The sequence below is a fragment of the Delphinapterus leucas genome, chromosome 8, assembly GCF_059928025.1.
Source record: "Delphinapterus leucas isolate spDelLeu-1000000601 "Yukka" chromosome 8, BTC_Dleu_Yukka2, whole genome shotgun sequence".
In the NCBI taxonomy this organism is placed as follows: Eukaryota; Metazoa; Chordata; class Mammalia; order Artiodactyla; family Monodontidae; genus Delphinapterus; species Delphinapterus leucas.
In genome coordinates this window covers 93,804,703-93,820,186 of record NC_143136.1, presented here as the reverse complement: position 1 = coordinate 93,820,186, position 15,484 = coordinate 93,804,703, and the positions used below count along the sequence as shown (strand labels likewise).

At 37.2% G+C, this 15,484-nt stretch overlaps 1 protein-coding gene across 15 annotated transcripts in view; it reads left to right on the top strand.

The window, feature by feature from the left end:
- Positions 1–15,484, top strand: part of R3HDM1 (R3H domain containing 1) — a 113,597-nt gene that overhangs the window by 46,491 nt on the left and 51,622 nt on the right. For 9 of the 15 annotated variants that reach the window (XM_089916034.1, XM_089916031.1, XM_089916038.1 and 6 more), the window contains 3 exons: positions 3,200–3,301; positions 5,529–5,813; positions 12,091–12,214. In XM_089916034.1, the coding sequence (XP_089772160.1) occupies positions 3,200–3,301; positions 5,529–5,813; positions 12,091–12,214 (511 nt within the window). The remainder of the gene's footprint in view (positions 1–3,199; positions 3,302–5,528; positions 5,814–12,090; positions 12,215–15,484) is intronic. The other 6 variants (XM_022569621.3, XM_022569614.3, XM_089916032.1 and 3 more) reach the window with 3 other exon arrangements.

Below are 15,484 nucleotides of genomic sequence, written 5' to 3'. Positions count from 1 at the left end.
AGTTTGTACAGTTATTTGCACCTCTTTTTCCCTGGAAGACGATCTAAATATTCCACTGGTGAGAACATGCAGAGTAATGTTTTGTGAAAGAAGTATAGTGATAAACTTGAACTGGAGAAATTTCATTAGTTTTATTCACAAGTTATATTTGTACTGCAGGGGTGAAAAATGTATGAGCAGTTTGATAAAGTTATCAAATATTTTTAAACTAATGCAAATAATTATTGCTCTGGCAATTAAGACTTGTAATACTGGGCAAGGCAGTTTCTCTGCAGTAGGACTTCAAGGTGTTTGATGCACTTCCAAGACCATACAAATGAATTCATATATGTAGAGGAAACTGTCTAAAACTACTTCCAAAGACTCCCATACCTACTTCCCAACCCCATTTGATTACATACACTCAGGTACATATTAAACTACATAAAACTCCCTCCCTGGCCTTCTGTGCCTTGGTTTCATTCAACTTGGTCTTGAAGTGTTTCCCTTTCATTTGCTATCGTGTGGTCGTCTTTGCAGTGCTGTGAATTTCACCAGGAGCTTTATAGGACTGATTTTCATTTGATTTAATTCAATGGAAATAATGTTAGTCAGATACCTTCAAAAAATCCTAAGGGTTTATCTGTGGTTATATGTTTCAGATTATTATCTCTTAGAAATAGCTTTGCCTGATTTAGCTTTAAAAGGCAGTCCTAAGTGAAGATGTAGGCAGCTTAGTTTAGAAATGCTGTCTTAGGGCTTTCCTGGTGGCGCAGTGGTTGAGAGTCCGCCTGCCGATGTAGGGGACATGGGTTCGTGCCCTGGTCCGGGAAGATCCCACACACCGCGGAGAGGCTGGGCCCGTGAGCCATGGCTGCTGAGCCTGCGCGTCCAGAGCCTGTGCTCCGCAACGGGAGAGGCCACAACAGTGAGAGGTCTGCATACTGCAAAAAAAAAAAAGAAATGCTGTCTTAATAGACTATAACTTGAAATTTTGGGGTATGCCTCAAACTCCATGGCTGTTTTTCCTGGCATTGCTTCAGGTGTTTCTGGTAATTCTTCGTCAAATACAAGAATAGAGAATTGATGAACAAATGATACTCAGTAGCGATCTCTTGCACACTGAGATAATTCATCCATGAAATTTCAAATAACCGAACACAGTAATGCTGTGATTTCCAAAGCCTTCAAATGGGCTGCGTTCTTGAAACCAGTCACTTTAAGTGGATGTTATTTTACAGCCAGTTGCAATTTAAGTAGGAAAAAGGAAGTGCTAACGCTTTTTCTTTTCTACGTAGTGTCAGAATTTCACTTTGATCAGCCAGTCTTCTAGCCCACATTTTTCTCATTACCACTTGACACTCTAGCAGACATTAAGCCCTACCCTTAGCACTCACAGTATTCTTCTTTCTTTTACGCCCCAGCAGACTAAGGCCTTTGTTTCATCTGACACTGACCTAGTAGGTCACGTTTTCTGGAAGAAAGTTGTGTCTTAATGGTTGTCTGACTTAATAACACATTATATAGCTTGTACTTGGTAGTTTTAAAGCCACAACACCTCATTTAGTGTGATATGTGCTGTCATCCATTAGGAAGCTTGCTAATTTCTAGTCAAGAGGTTAGTGAGGAACCAGTGACTACTCTGTAGATTTTCAGCTTATACTTTTTTTAGTATGTTAGCTCTAGAATTTTTTGTGGAATTCTAAACTAATCTAAGCCTTTCATTTTTTCCAGAAACTGTTGTGTTGATTTTGTGGTGGAAGGGCAAACTCATCATTATACGTCTTAGTCCTAAGAATTTCTCCTTATCTAGATTATTCCCTGTTAATTTAGTTAATTTTAGTTCCCAAAATTAACTAAATCTTATTTAGTTAATTTTGCATTTCTAAAGTATACTGTTTGGAGATATTGTCCAGGGAGATTCATGTATGTATATTGTAACCAAAACTAAGAGTTTTCATTAGATAAAATGACTTGGGTTCCTCCAGTGCTTGTTTAAATGGTTGTATACAGGTCACTTAATTTCCCTTAACCTGATTGCCACCTGAGTGGTAGATTATGATAGTCATTAAACCAATATATATATTGTCCTTTGTAATAAACTATATAAATGTAAGACTGGGAAACTAAATGCCATTATTAGCCTATAGATGGCCAGCTGTATTCCCTAAAATTTAGAAAGGATTGAAACCTCGTTCATGTTTCAGAACACCTGTGTTTTGAGTGCCCTTGGGAAACATAAAACTTAAAATTTTTTTTCTCTGAAATGCAGGAGTATTTCGTTAGTAAAAAGAATTTCAAATAATTACAGTGGATCGTCAAACCACATGGGTTTGAACTGCGAGGGTCCACTTATACATAGATTTTTTTCACTAAATACATAACTACAGTATACATGATCTGTGATTGGTTGAATCCGTGGAGTAGAATCTGCAGGCACAGGACCAACCATAAGTTATACACAGATTTTTGACCGTGCAGAGGGTCAGGGCCCCTAATCCCTGAGTTGTTCAAAGACCAAGTGTAGTTTCTCAGCTCCTAATATTCTCTCAATAAAAATGTTTAGTTAGAAGAAAACTGTGTTTATCTTCCTTATGTAAAAAGATCTGTTTGTGTGTGTGTGCACGCGCTTATATGTATGTGTGTGTTTTCTTTAGGCTATTAATGGTACTCACAGTACATTTTTGTTTAAAAATTGCTAAAATTTAGGCAGTTTGGTCCCAAAAGAGTTATCTAATCATGCCTTATCAAATAGAGAGGATACTTGGCCATAGGTATTATGTAAGATATACTGTCTGATAATAAGAGTGAGTGAAGTTTTTCTTTTATTACTTAGTGTTACATAGCTAAGTAGAACAGCCCCGTCATCAAACCAGGAAGTAAGGATAAATGGTTTTGCTTTTACTGACTTAATCCAGGGGTCTTGTTAGATAATAGGATTTGAAATGTCTAAATTACCTGTTGCAGTGAATCTAATAAATACTTTTATGAAAAAAATTATCTTTCTAATTATGTTTTAAATTTAAATGTATGTTCTCAAAATTTTTCTATGTAGAGTTTCTTCGCTTAGTATTGTTTTTGTTGTTTCCTATAATGTTGTATTTTAGGTGACTTTGTAGTTTTAAGTTATTGCCAAAAAAAGTGTAACTTTCCATTTTATGCAATTCTTCTAACATTTTATTCCGACATTAACATTGTTTGCCAACCTGTTATTCCTTAGCCTATTCGTCCTCTGCAGCCCTCTTCACAGCCTGTTCAGTACTCTACAGCCCCTTACCCATCCCCGTTCCTGCCAGTCTCACCCACCCAGCAATACTCCGTGGTACTATATCTCTATTCACCTCCTGCGTTGTTTCTGTGGGTAGATGTGTGATGAATCCTTGTGAATGTGATTGATGTGATATGTTCTTTTGTGATTTTCTAAAGTCAGGGTTACATACATTTTGAAAAAGCATTTCTAACCTGTATTAGAAATAATTTATTCTCTTCCATAAAATATTTGTTATATTGGCTTATCACAGTGATTGTATAAAGCCTAATCTTTTCCTCCCTTTTCAAGTGCTAAGATGTTTTAGCTAATTTTCTCATTGAGGCCAGTGCAGGTCTGTGTGGTCCTGGGGTGGCAGCTTTCATCTGGGTTTAGGCTTTCTGTTCTTTCCCCAGTGCCCCAGGTCCAGTAGACTTAGTATCAGTCATTAGGGTGAATTGGAGCTTCCAATTACATAAGACATCCTCCTTAGTATATTTCCAAAGAAGATCTCTAGATATTTAATCTGTGACTAAAAGTGATGGTACTTCATTGAATCCAAAGTATGCCCCAAGTTATACGTCTCAGTAAGAACTCAGATACACCGTTGCCATGTGTTCTCTGTGTGACCTTCTCTAGTTACTGAGCATATGAGGCCACCATATAAAGTACCTCCTGCATAGTGCCTAACATGAAATAGATATTCAATAAGTGTTAATGTCCTTCCCTTTAAATGAATCTGCCTAACCACCAGTATACTTTTCCCAGTGATGCTCTTATTTTTCAGACTATCTGGCCATCACATTTTGAAATCACATCCAGGTTAAATTATAAGCTATATCTTAAAATCACTTGCCACTTTTTAGAAATGTTTTGTTTTGTTGGGGGTGTTTTTGTTTTGAGCTTGAGGCAACCTTATTTACCAGCCTTGGCTCTGAATGATTTTCGAAAATCACTTTCAGTCTGAAAAAATGAAATTTTGCCAGCATTGAGAAGGTTGACAGCATTTTTAGAAATACCATAAAAGCCTCAAAAATGTTTTGGAAAAATGGCAGATCATTGGATTAAGAAAATGACTTTTTTTACCAAGATGACTCTGATGGTAGTATATAGTTATGGTATCTCTTTTTAAAATATTTGGCCATATTACGTTGTAATTACAGCTAGTAGGTATTTGTAAGTATATTTTCCTCTTCTGAAACTATTCATTGAATTCTATGAATAGTGCTAGACTCTGTCAGAACAACCATTTGGGAAGAGTAAAGCCATATACTTTCAGTCACTAAGTCAGGTTCCCTTTTTTTTCAGTCCCTTTATCATCTCCATAGCCTTAATTTACTTTGCAGAAACCAGCAGATTATAGAAATTGCAGACATCTCAACAGCTTTGATCTAACAACTCAATTACCACAATATTTTAAGTAACTTTTTTTCAAATTTTCCCTCTTAACAAAATATGGTACATATTGTCACCAATCTGTGGCTCCTTGGGAGCAAGGGAATGCCTTTTTAACCCCATTATTGTTATATCAGTGATATTATGTAGACTAGTCAGAATTGATCCTTATGCTGTTGAGTCAGAGAAACATTTGTCAGATGGCATATAAGTCGTAACCCTTTCTTGGCTGGGCACCATTGCCGGCTCTCTTAAGTAGCAAAAGCAGTAGGAAACTGTCATTTGGATTATATTTGTCTAACATCTGACTTACGGATAAACACTATGGAAGAGTTTATGACCAAATTATTGTTGAGAGATTAGAGTGTACATCAGGGAGGGTAGATTTTATATATTTTATTTCATTTCTGCTAGTATATTTGATTGTTAGGTATGGGAGGAGATACAGAAATGCATAGAACCTGAATCTTGCCTTCTGGGAAGAAGGGCACCGATTTCAAGTAAAGAGTAATTAGTACCGTGCACTGCTAGACTCCTGGTCTTCGAAGTCCTTTCAGAAAATGTTAATTGTATAATATAAAAGTGTGCCTTTAGTCTTTATTTAGATAGTGTCTTTTCATTTTTTTATTGTGTAATGTTACACCCTACTCTTTTCTGCATGCTATACATTTCCGTTAGATATATTTTATGAGTAATTTGCAATGATAGCATTGTAGTAGTCCTACCTTGCTGCCTTAGAGTTCTAATTTTCTTGAAGCTGTTCTTCTATTAAGTCATGTCTGTTGTAGATACATGATTTCCGTAATATATACTACTGCAACTCTTCTTAAAATATGTGAAGTATTTTTCTTTGATAAGTTTGGTCTGTGTGGAAAGCTTACTGATTTCTGACTTCTCCCTTTGTTAGCAGGACAACCTTGGGTCTCAGTTTAGCCACATGAGTCTTGCCCGCCAGCCATCTGCAGATGGTTCTGATCCTCACGCCACCATGTTCCAGTCCACTGTTGTTCTTCAGTCCCCACAGCAGTCTGGTTATATCATGACAGCAGCCCCTCCACCACCGCCGCCACCGCCTCCTCCTCCGCTACCACCTGGGCAACCAGTCCCTACTGCTGGCTATCCTGCCTCTGGTCATCCTGTCAGCCAGCCTGTGCTCCAGCAGCAAGGATATATTCAACAGCCCTCTCCACAGGTACACTGCTTTTTCATCTTTTCTCTCCTGTGGAAGCCTCTCATTTAAGATCACTTTTAACTTTAGAGAGTTTTTTGTTTTTTAATTAATTAATTTATTTTTGTCTGTGTTGGGTCTTCGTTTCTGCACAAGGACTTTCTCTAGTTGCGGCGAGCAGGGACCACTCTTCATCGCGGTGCGTGGGCCTCTCACTGTCGCGGCCTCTCTTGTTGCGGAGCACAGGCTCCAGACGCGCAGGCTCAGTAGTTGTGGCTCACGGGCCCAGTTGCTCTGCGGCATGTGGGATCTTCCCAGACCAGGGCTCGAACCCGTGTCCCCTGCATTGGCAGGCAGATTCTCAACCCCAGCGCCATCAGGGAAGCCCCTAGAGAGCTTATTTTTAATTTCGCATGGATAGGATTTGTGAGAACCTGTAAGCAAAGCTTGTAGTCATCTTCCCTTTTGGAGATTTTCAGGTGCATGCTAGACAACCACATGACATGTAGACACTTCAGTTGGAGGGTTACAGTATGTGATCTTTGAGTTTCCTTCTGACTCTGAGAGGTTTCTTTTGTTCTAATTAGCTTAAGAGAAATACAGTAAAGTAAATGCACTATAAAAATAAAATGATACATTTTAAGAAGAGGTAGATCATTTTGGGGAGAATTAACATCTTAACACCATTGAATTGTCCAATGCACGAACATGGTATCTCTCTCCATTTATTTAGATCTTCCTTAATGTTTTGTCAACAGTATTTTGTAGTTTTCATCACACAAGTGTTACACGTATTTTTTTAATATATCCCTAAATATTGAATGTTTTAAGGTGATATTCTAAAGGAGATTATTTTTAAATTTTATTTTCTATTTGTTCATTGCTAGTATGTAGAAATATAATTGTTTTTTATATACTGATCTTTTATCCTGTGGACTTTCTAAATTTGATTATTCTACATATATTATCCTTTCCAATCTATATACCTTTTGTTTCTTTTTCTTGCCTTATTACATTAGCTAGGAGTCCTTATGTTGAATACTTTCAACACAACAGAGGGAAGTAAAAATCTCTAGAATCCATGTATTAACTTAATATAAGTTTTGAAAGTGCATATGCTTTCCTCGTCTCCAGCCATAAGGGTAAGCGTTCAGTCTGTCATCATTAACTGTGATACTATATGTGGGGGGTTTTGTACAATTTTCTAATATTCCTAGTTTGCTAAGAGTCTTTACCATGAATGGATATTAATCTTGTAAAAAAAATTTTTTGGCATCTATTGAGGTGATCATGTGGGGTTTTTTCCCCTTTAGTCTACTTATACAGTAAATTACTTTGACTTTTGAATGTTAAACTAACCTTTTGTTTCTGGAACATACCTCACGATATATAGTGATATATATATCATGATACAGTTATCTTTTTTATATATCACTGCGTTCAATTTGCTAGTATTTTCTTATGGATTTTTGCATGTATGTTCATGAAGGATATCAGTCTGTAGTTTGCTTGTAATGTCTTTTTCAGGTTGTAGTACCCAGGGTGGTACTGGGTTCAAAATGAGTTGGATAGTGTTCCCTCCTTTATTTTCTAAAGGAGTTTATGTAGATTTGGTGTTATTTCTTCTTGAATATTTGCTAGAATTGCACTAATGAATCCATCTGGACCTGGATTTCTTTTGCAGGGAAGGTTTTTAAATTATGAATTCTTATTTTTTAGTATTAAATAGATATAGGGCCGTTACAATTTCCTTTTCATTTTGGATGGTAGTTTGTATCAATTTCATTTATGTTGTGAAACTTTTTGGCATAAAGTTGCTCATATGTAATATCCCCTTTTTATACTTTTAGTATCTTCTGGATCTAAAGATATTAGTCATTTCAGTCTTCTTTTTCCTTTATTAGTTTAACTAGAGGTTAATCAATTCTCTTGATGATGTTAAAAGAAAAACAACTTAGAAGGGCTTCGCTGGTGGTGCAGTGGTTGAGAGTCCGCCTGCCAATGCAGGGGACACGGCTTTGTGCCCCGGTCCGGGAAGATCCCACATGCCGCGGAGAGGCTGGGCCCGTGAGCCATGGCTGCTGTGCCTGCACGTCCGGAGCCTGTGCTCCGCAAAGGGAGAGGCCCGCATACCACAAAAGAAGAAAAAAAGAAAAAAGAAAAACAACTTAGGGCTTCATTAGTTTTGTTTATTCATTTTCTATTTGAACTATTACTAATATAAGGTTTTTTTGTTTTGTTTTTTATAAATGTATTTATTTATTTATTTTTGGCTGCATTGGGTCTTTGTTGCTGCACACGGGCTTTCTTTAGTTGCAGCGAGCAGGGGCTACTCTTTGTTGCGGAGTGCGGGCTTCTCATTGCGGTGGCTTCTTGTTGCGGAGCATGGGCTCTAGGTGCATGGGCTTCAGTTGTGGCTTGCAGGCTGTAGAGTGCAGGCTCAGTAGTTGTGGCGCACAGGCTTAGTTGCTCTGCAGCATGTGGGATCTTCTTGGACCAGGGCTCAAACCCGTGTCCCCTGCACTGGCAGGTGGATTCTTAACCACTGTGCCACCAAGGAAGTCCCTCTATGACTTTTTAGACCCATGATTTACGTTAGAAGCATGTTAATTTCCAAACGTTTGGGGCTTATGGTTACCGATTTCTATTTTAGTCGCATATGGTCAGGGAATCTACTCTAAGCTTTCAGTGTTTTGGAACCTGTTGAGTCTTATTTCATGTCCCAGCATGTAGTCTCTTGGGGAATGATTTGTCTGTACTTGAAAAGAATTTGTACTCTATCATTTCAGTGTTATGTGGGGGGTTTTTTGTTTGTTATTTTTGGTTTTTGGTTTTTGGGTTTTTTTGCGGTACGCGGGCCTCTCACTGTACGGAGAGGCCTCTCCCGTTGCAGAGCCCAGGCTCAGTGGCCATGGCCCACGGGCCCAGCCGCTCCACCGCATGTGGGATCTTCCCGGACTGGGGCACGAACCTGTGTCCCCTGCATCAGCAGGTGGACTCTCAACCACTGCGCCAACAGGGAAGCCCTGTGGTTTTGTTTTTTTAGATCAAGTTCACATAACGTAAAATTAACCAGTTTGAAGTGAACAATTCAGTGGCATTTAGTACATTCACAATGTTTTGCAACCATCACCTATGTCTAGTTCCAAAACATTTTTATCACCCCAAAAGAAAAGTTCATACCCATTCCCCTCACCCCAGCCCCTGGCAACCATCAGTCTTTATTCTCTATAAAGAATGGATTTACCATTCTGGGTACTTCATATTAATGGAGTCATGCAATATGTTATATTCTGTGTCTGGCTTCTTTAGCCTAAGGTAATGTTTCAGGGTTAATCCATGTTGTAGCATGTATGAGTACTTCATGCCTTTTTATGGCTGAATAATATGCCATTTTATATATATACCACAAGTTGTTCATCTTCAACCATTATTGAATTTGGGATGTTTCCACCTTTTGCCTATTGTAAATAGTGCTCTATGAGCATGTAGGTTCTTGGATTTGTTCGAGTATCTGTTTTCATTTCTTTGGGTATATACCTAGGAAAAAATTACTGGATGATATGATAATTCTATGTTTAACTTTTTGAGGAACTGCCAGGTTGTTTTCCATGGTGTCTGAACCATTTTATATTCCTGCCTGCAGTGTATAAAGGTTCTAGTTTCTCCACATCCTTGCCAACATTTGTTATTTACCATTATTATTATTATTGCCATCCTGTGGGCGTGAAGTGGTTATCTCATGGTTTTGACTTGCATGTCTATAATGATTAGTGATGTTGATCATCTTTTCATGTGCTTGTTGGCCATTGTCAATCTTGGGAGAAATGTGTAAGTCCTTTGCCTGTCTTTAAATCAGATTGTCATTTAGTTGTTGAGCTGTAAGAATTCCTTGTATATTCTGGATTCTAGACCCTTATCAGATGTGTGTTTTACAAATACGTTCACCCATTCTGTAGGTTGTCTTCTCACATTTTTGATAATGTCTTTAATGTATAAAAGTTTTTTTTTTTTATTTGGTGAAGTTCACTTTATCCATCTTTTCATTTTGTTGCTCATGCTTTTGGTGTCATATGTAAGAATCCATTTCCAGACCGAAGGTCATAAAAATGTATCCCTGATTTCTGCTAAGAGTTTTATGGTTTTAGCTCCTATATTTAGGGCATTTATCTCTTTTGAGTTAATTTTTATGTATGGTATGAGGTAAGGGTCCAACTTCATTCTTTTGCATGTGTATGTCTACTTATTTCAGCATCCTTTGTTGAAGATACTTTTCTTTTCCTGCTGAATAATCTTGGTACCCTTGTCGAATATCAGTTGACCATAAGTGTAAGAGTTTATTTCTCAACTCTCGTTTTTACACTATTTATATCTTTAGCCAGTACTACACTGTTTTATTACTGTACCTTTCTAGTAAGGTCTAAAATCAGAAAGTGTGAGTCCTCCAAAGCAATTATACCCCAATAAAGATGTTAAAAAAAAAAAGAAAGAAAGTGTGAGTCCTCCAACTTCGATCTTGAAGTCCTTGAAACCTGTTTTATCTGACTTTAATATTAGTGGCTTCTTTTGATTAGCACTTAAATGATATGTCTTTTTCCATCCTCTTATTTGCAGTCTTTAAAGTATGTTGTTCACATACAGCATATAGTTGGTATTTGCTGATTTATTCAGTCTGACTGGGAGTGTTTAGTCCTTTTATCTTTAATATATCAACTGACATGGTTAGATGTAGGTATGCCACATTGCTATTTGTTTTCCATTTGTCATATCTGTATTTTACTCCTGTCTTCTTGCTTTCGTTCCTTTATATTATTTGAATTCTTTCAGGGTTCTGTTTTATCTCTTCTGTTGCCTTTTTGTCTACAGCCCTTTGAATCTTGTGCTTATGTGGTTTCCTTAGGGACTATGATAGCTATCTTCAGCTTATCAAAATCTACTTTGAGTTCATATAAAACTCCAAGAAAAAGGTACTAGTCATGTTAAAAGTATAATTCCATTTACCCTCTCTCCATTGTTTGTGCTATTGTTGTCATATATATTGCATGTATATACATTATAAAGAAAAATTTGATGTTATAATTTTTGCCTTAGTAGTATCTTTTTTCTTTTTTTAATTAGGAGAAAAGGAAGAATGTATTATTTATACACATCACACATACTGAAAAGTATAATAATGGATTAGATCCGAAATCAGGATATATCTGTTGCTTGCTGATACCTCCAGGAAAAATTAAGGGATCACATGTATATTGTGTCTAATGTTTCAAAAACAGAAGAATATTACAGAAAATTTAGGCGACTCTTGGCTTACAACTGATCCAGGAATTCTGTGCTTGGCTGGTTTCCAGATGAAATGGGCACTCTTTAAGATTTCCACAGATCTCTGGTCTTTTAGAAGTAACCCAATCAGATAAGCAGAACCTAAGAGAACCCATGAACCTAATAAAGTTAACACATACTTCCATATCATTGGATTAATTGTTTATTCTTCACCCCGAACCAGATCAGATAACTTTTAGAGAAATTCACAGCTGATACAGATAGCTCTGGAGGGAAAACTAAATCAAGACAGTCTTATTGGCATTTTTCCAGCTTTATTAAGTATAATTGACAAACAAAATTTGTATTGGCATTTTAATTTGCATTAGAAATATGAGAAAAATTAAAGAATGGAACCAGTGCAAGTGTGCATTAGTGTAGGAATGGATAAACTGGCTTATTTATGTGGTGATTGCTGTTCAGCAGTTAAATTGAATGAGCTAGTGATTTGTGCTTCAACCAAAATGAGTCTCAAAAACAATGTTAATTGCAAAATAAGTTGCATGAAGTTATATAGAGTACCATAAATGTACACTTTTAAAATTCTCAACAATTGTATGTATGGATAACATTACACACACACTAGAAGCTTAAAAACATTTATGGGAATGATATATACCAACTTCAGGATAATGCTTTTTCTATGGGATATAGAGCAAAGGAATGTTGGAGTGAGACTTAGCTATTTCAGTAGTACTTGGTAAAAGAGAGAAAAATCTGAAACAAATACGGCCCCAAAATTTAAATCTACTAAATCTGATCGGTGGGCAAATTGGTAGGTGTGTTTTGTTATGTATACTATGTTTGAAATTTAAAAAAATTTTTTTCAGGTAAATTTAAAGCTAAGAAAATCAGTTTTCAGATGATTACTATTTGGGAGAATTATTACTCATTACACTCCAGTGTTCCTGGCAGGAAAAAAAAAAAATTCTGCTGCAAAAGTAAAATTGATTTTTTCTTTTTTCCTTAATGCTTATCCTAGATGCCAGCCTGTTATTGTGCTCCAGGCCACTACCACTCCAGTCAACCTCAGTATCGCCCAGTCCCTTCTGTCCATTACAGTTCACATCTAAACCAACCACTGCCACAGCCTGCACAGCAGGCAGGTGAGTATGTGAGGTTAGGAATTCTTAGCTTTCGGTATTGCTGTTTTTTTCATCCTGCTTTTATTTCAGTCTTACTGTTAAGATACTGCCACACTCAGTCTGTCAAAGGTTTCAGATAGGTGCATACCTATGAATATGCAAACCAGTGAGATGAAAAGAGTGGGCCAATCTTAGCACCCTCCAGGGAATACCAGAGTGTCAGGTTTCTATACTAAAGAGTTGGAAGCCATAATGAGAAGATTGTACCAGGTGAGCAGCTTCCAGGTACTTACTGCCATTGTAGCTGAAGCCTCCTCTACAGCCTGGTAATCCACCTGTGGTAAACAGCAAAAGGCAGACAAGGCAAGTTAAGATGTCTGCTGAACAGCTAACCAAAAACAAGGACCAGAATGACCTAACTTTGTTTGAGAATTCTAGCCTAGTGAAGATATTTTGATGTCTTAGTCTCCGCAGGAGTGCCTTAAAAGGAATGAAGTTCTTACACATCTTTTTTGTGTTTTGTTTTTGTGGTTGTATAGTGAAAGGTATTTTTAAACCAAATGCAGTCTAATCCTAAGCGTATCAAACATATTAGAACTGAAAAGATAGTTTTTCTTTTGCCCCTTTCAAATTTTCTTTAAGCATTCCGTGGAAACAACTGTGATCTCAGTATAAAAGCTACTTTACTAATTTGACTGAACTCATTCCTCTCTATGCTTCCCACCTACATGTGTACTTCTGCCCCAGATGTTTAATGAAGGTATTCTTTTCAGCCTTTTATAACTCTAGGTGTTGAAGGAGAATTTTTATTGGTTTCTTTGAATCCTTTTTAGCTGCTTGTCGCCGTTTGAGGGTGCTCAGACTATGTCAACATGATTAGCTGAGGCCACATAACCCTCCACCTCTACTTATGCAGTTTCTTGCTCTTGATAATGTGTGGAACTCTTGAGGGGTTCCACAGTTTCAGGAGAAAGACATCTGCACTGGGCGGTCTGATGAGAAGTGTTCTTGCCTCTCCTCACTTGTGCAGTCTTCACTCATCATTGTGCCTCATCAACTTCCTTTACCAGATATTACTCTTATTTATATCTCCCCAGCAGGGGAACCTACAGGTCCTCAGTCTTGCTCTCAGGAGTTGTCTTGTACTTAATGTGTAGGTTTTTCCCTTTTTCATGTTACTGGCCTTGTATTGTATGTGTGACCAATGTTCTTCCAAAGGATGTTGAGTGTATACAATGGTCATTTTGGCCAACTTAGAATTTGTCCTCTGTTCCTAAACTTTAATAATACATTCTACTTCAAATAACCTAAACTAGTATATTCTCTAATTTTGAAAGGCATCAGAAGCTGTCCTTTATACCTGGGCACATTGGTGATGACACTGCTCACTAACTTTAAATACATTGTTGTTTTATTCTAATAGAAATTATTTCCTAAGTTTTCCTGAGCCTCCATGACTGACTTTTCATATCATAATTGTCATGATTTTTTTCTTCCAAAATTACCATACAGATTACAGCTAATGTTATGATAATAAAAAAAAATTTGTCTTAACTTTCCCCATTCAAATATCTTGCATGTGACTAATTAATTTATTAGTTCATTAGTACACCCTATTAATGAGGCAGGCAAAGAAACTTTGTTCTATATTTGTGTGGGCTTCTTAGTTCTGTTCTTTTTCACGGCAAAATTTTTATTCCTCTCCATTGTCAAACTGCCTACAAAATTAAAACTTTTAATCACAGGTAGGACCAGTGTGCTCATGCAAATGCCTCTCTTTCAAAAATATTCCCACTTAATGGACAGCAACTGTAAATGCTACGCCTCCTAATTCAGGACCAAAATATCTACATGACAGATGGCATATGTTTGTCATCGGTGATGTTTCAATTGTGGGGTTTTTCCTAATGCTGGTTGTAGTGAGAAGGAAGGAAACAGTCAGTCAGATTGCATCTAGACAGTACAGGCACAGAAAAGTGCGTGTGTCTGAATGACTTTTGACATTGTGTTTGACTCTTAAGAGTCAGTCATGGGCTTCCCTGGTGGCGCAGTGGTTGAGAGTCCGCCTGCCGATGCAAGGGACACGGGTTCGTGCCCTGGTGCGGGAAGATCCCACGCGCCGCGGAGCGGCTGGGCCCGTGAGCCATGGCCGCTGAGCCTGCGCGTCCGGAGCCTGTGCTCTGCAACGGGAGAGGCCCGTGTACCGCAAAAAAAAAAAAAGAGTCAGTCATAATATAACACTTTATAACTAGAGTTGGTTTCATGTCATTCAGTTTGAAGAATAGAAGAGAAATAAATCCTCAGAGCACCCTTACATGAAAGCGAAGGAAATGCTGTTATGCTAATAAGTAGAAGAGAAAATTTCCCGTTAAAGAAAAAGTTCAGTTGTGCCAGTGCCACGTATTGTGTTGGTAATTATACTGCACCTCTTTGTAGAATTAGTAGGAGTTGGATGATTATATAATCTAAAGATTTTTTTATTGTTAGCCAACGGTTATTTTTTATGTCAAACTTGACAGAAAAAATGTGCGTTTATGTTTGTGTGTCTCCTAACAGAAAAGTGAAATGCACTGGGAAATGGACACAGGAAATTTTTGTTCTGATTTTCTGTACAGATTTATAGCAATTTCTTTCTCAGTAATTTACATTTTTATATGCAAACATCATACTTTTTGGATTTCATTTTTTATTTTTTTTCCTTGTAATATTTCTCTACATTCCATCATCCCCATCTGATTAAAATTAGAAATAATTTGTTACATCCCTTTTCTTTTTCTTGTCAAATAACATTTAGTCAAGAAGCATATTGTTTTATTACATATGAAACTAATAATTCAGCCAAATGATGAAAGCATTGATAAACTTGGAACAATTTTTTTTCACTGAGGTACATACAAAAAAATAATTCTTAAATGTTTGTATATGACTCTAAAGAAATTTCGCCCTAAATTAACGAACCCAATTGAATCAAATATTCTTAGATCAGGTAGGGTATGGGCAATAGAAATATAGGATTTTTTGTTATTTTCCCTTTTGGGGGCAGGAAGGAGGTTGGGGAAATATCTCAAGGATAAAATGCCTTTGGTCTTCCATGCAAGTGTGTACCAGAGAACTGCACTAGTTGTTGATCTCCTTGACAATAAACCCATCTATTATGGGGACTGAATTGAAATCAGTACTAACATTACTGCTGGGGAATAAATGTACAAATCCTTTGTTATGAATGTAAAACTACTATGGTCATTAAAACAAGGTTGAGTCAGCCCCTGTCAACAGAAGCAGAAGAAATTC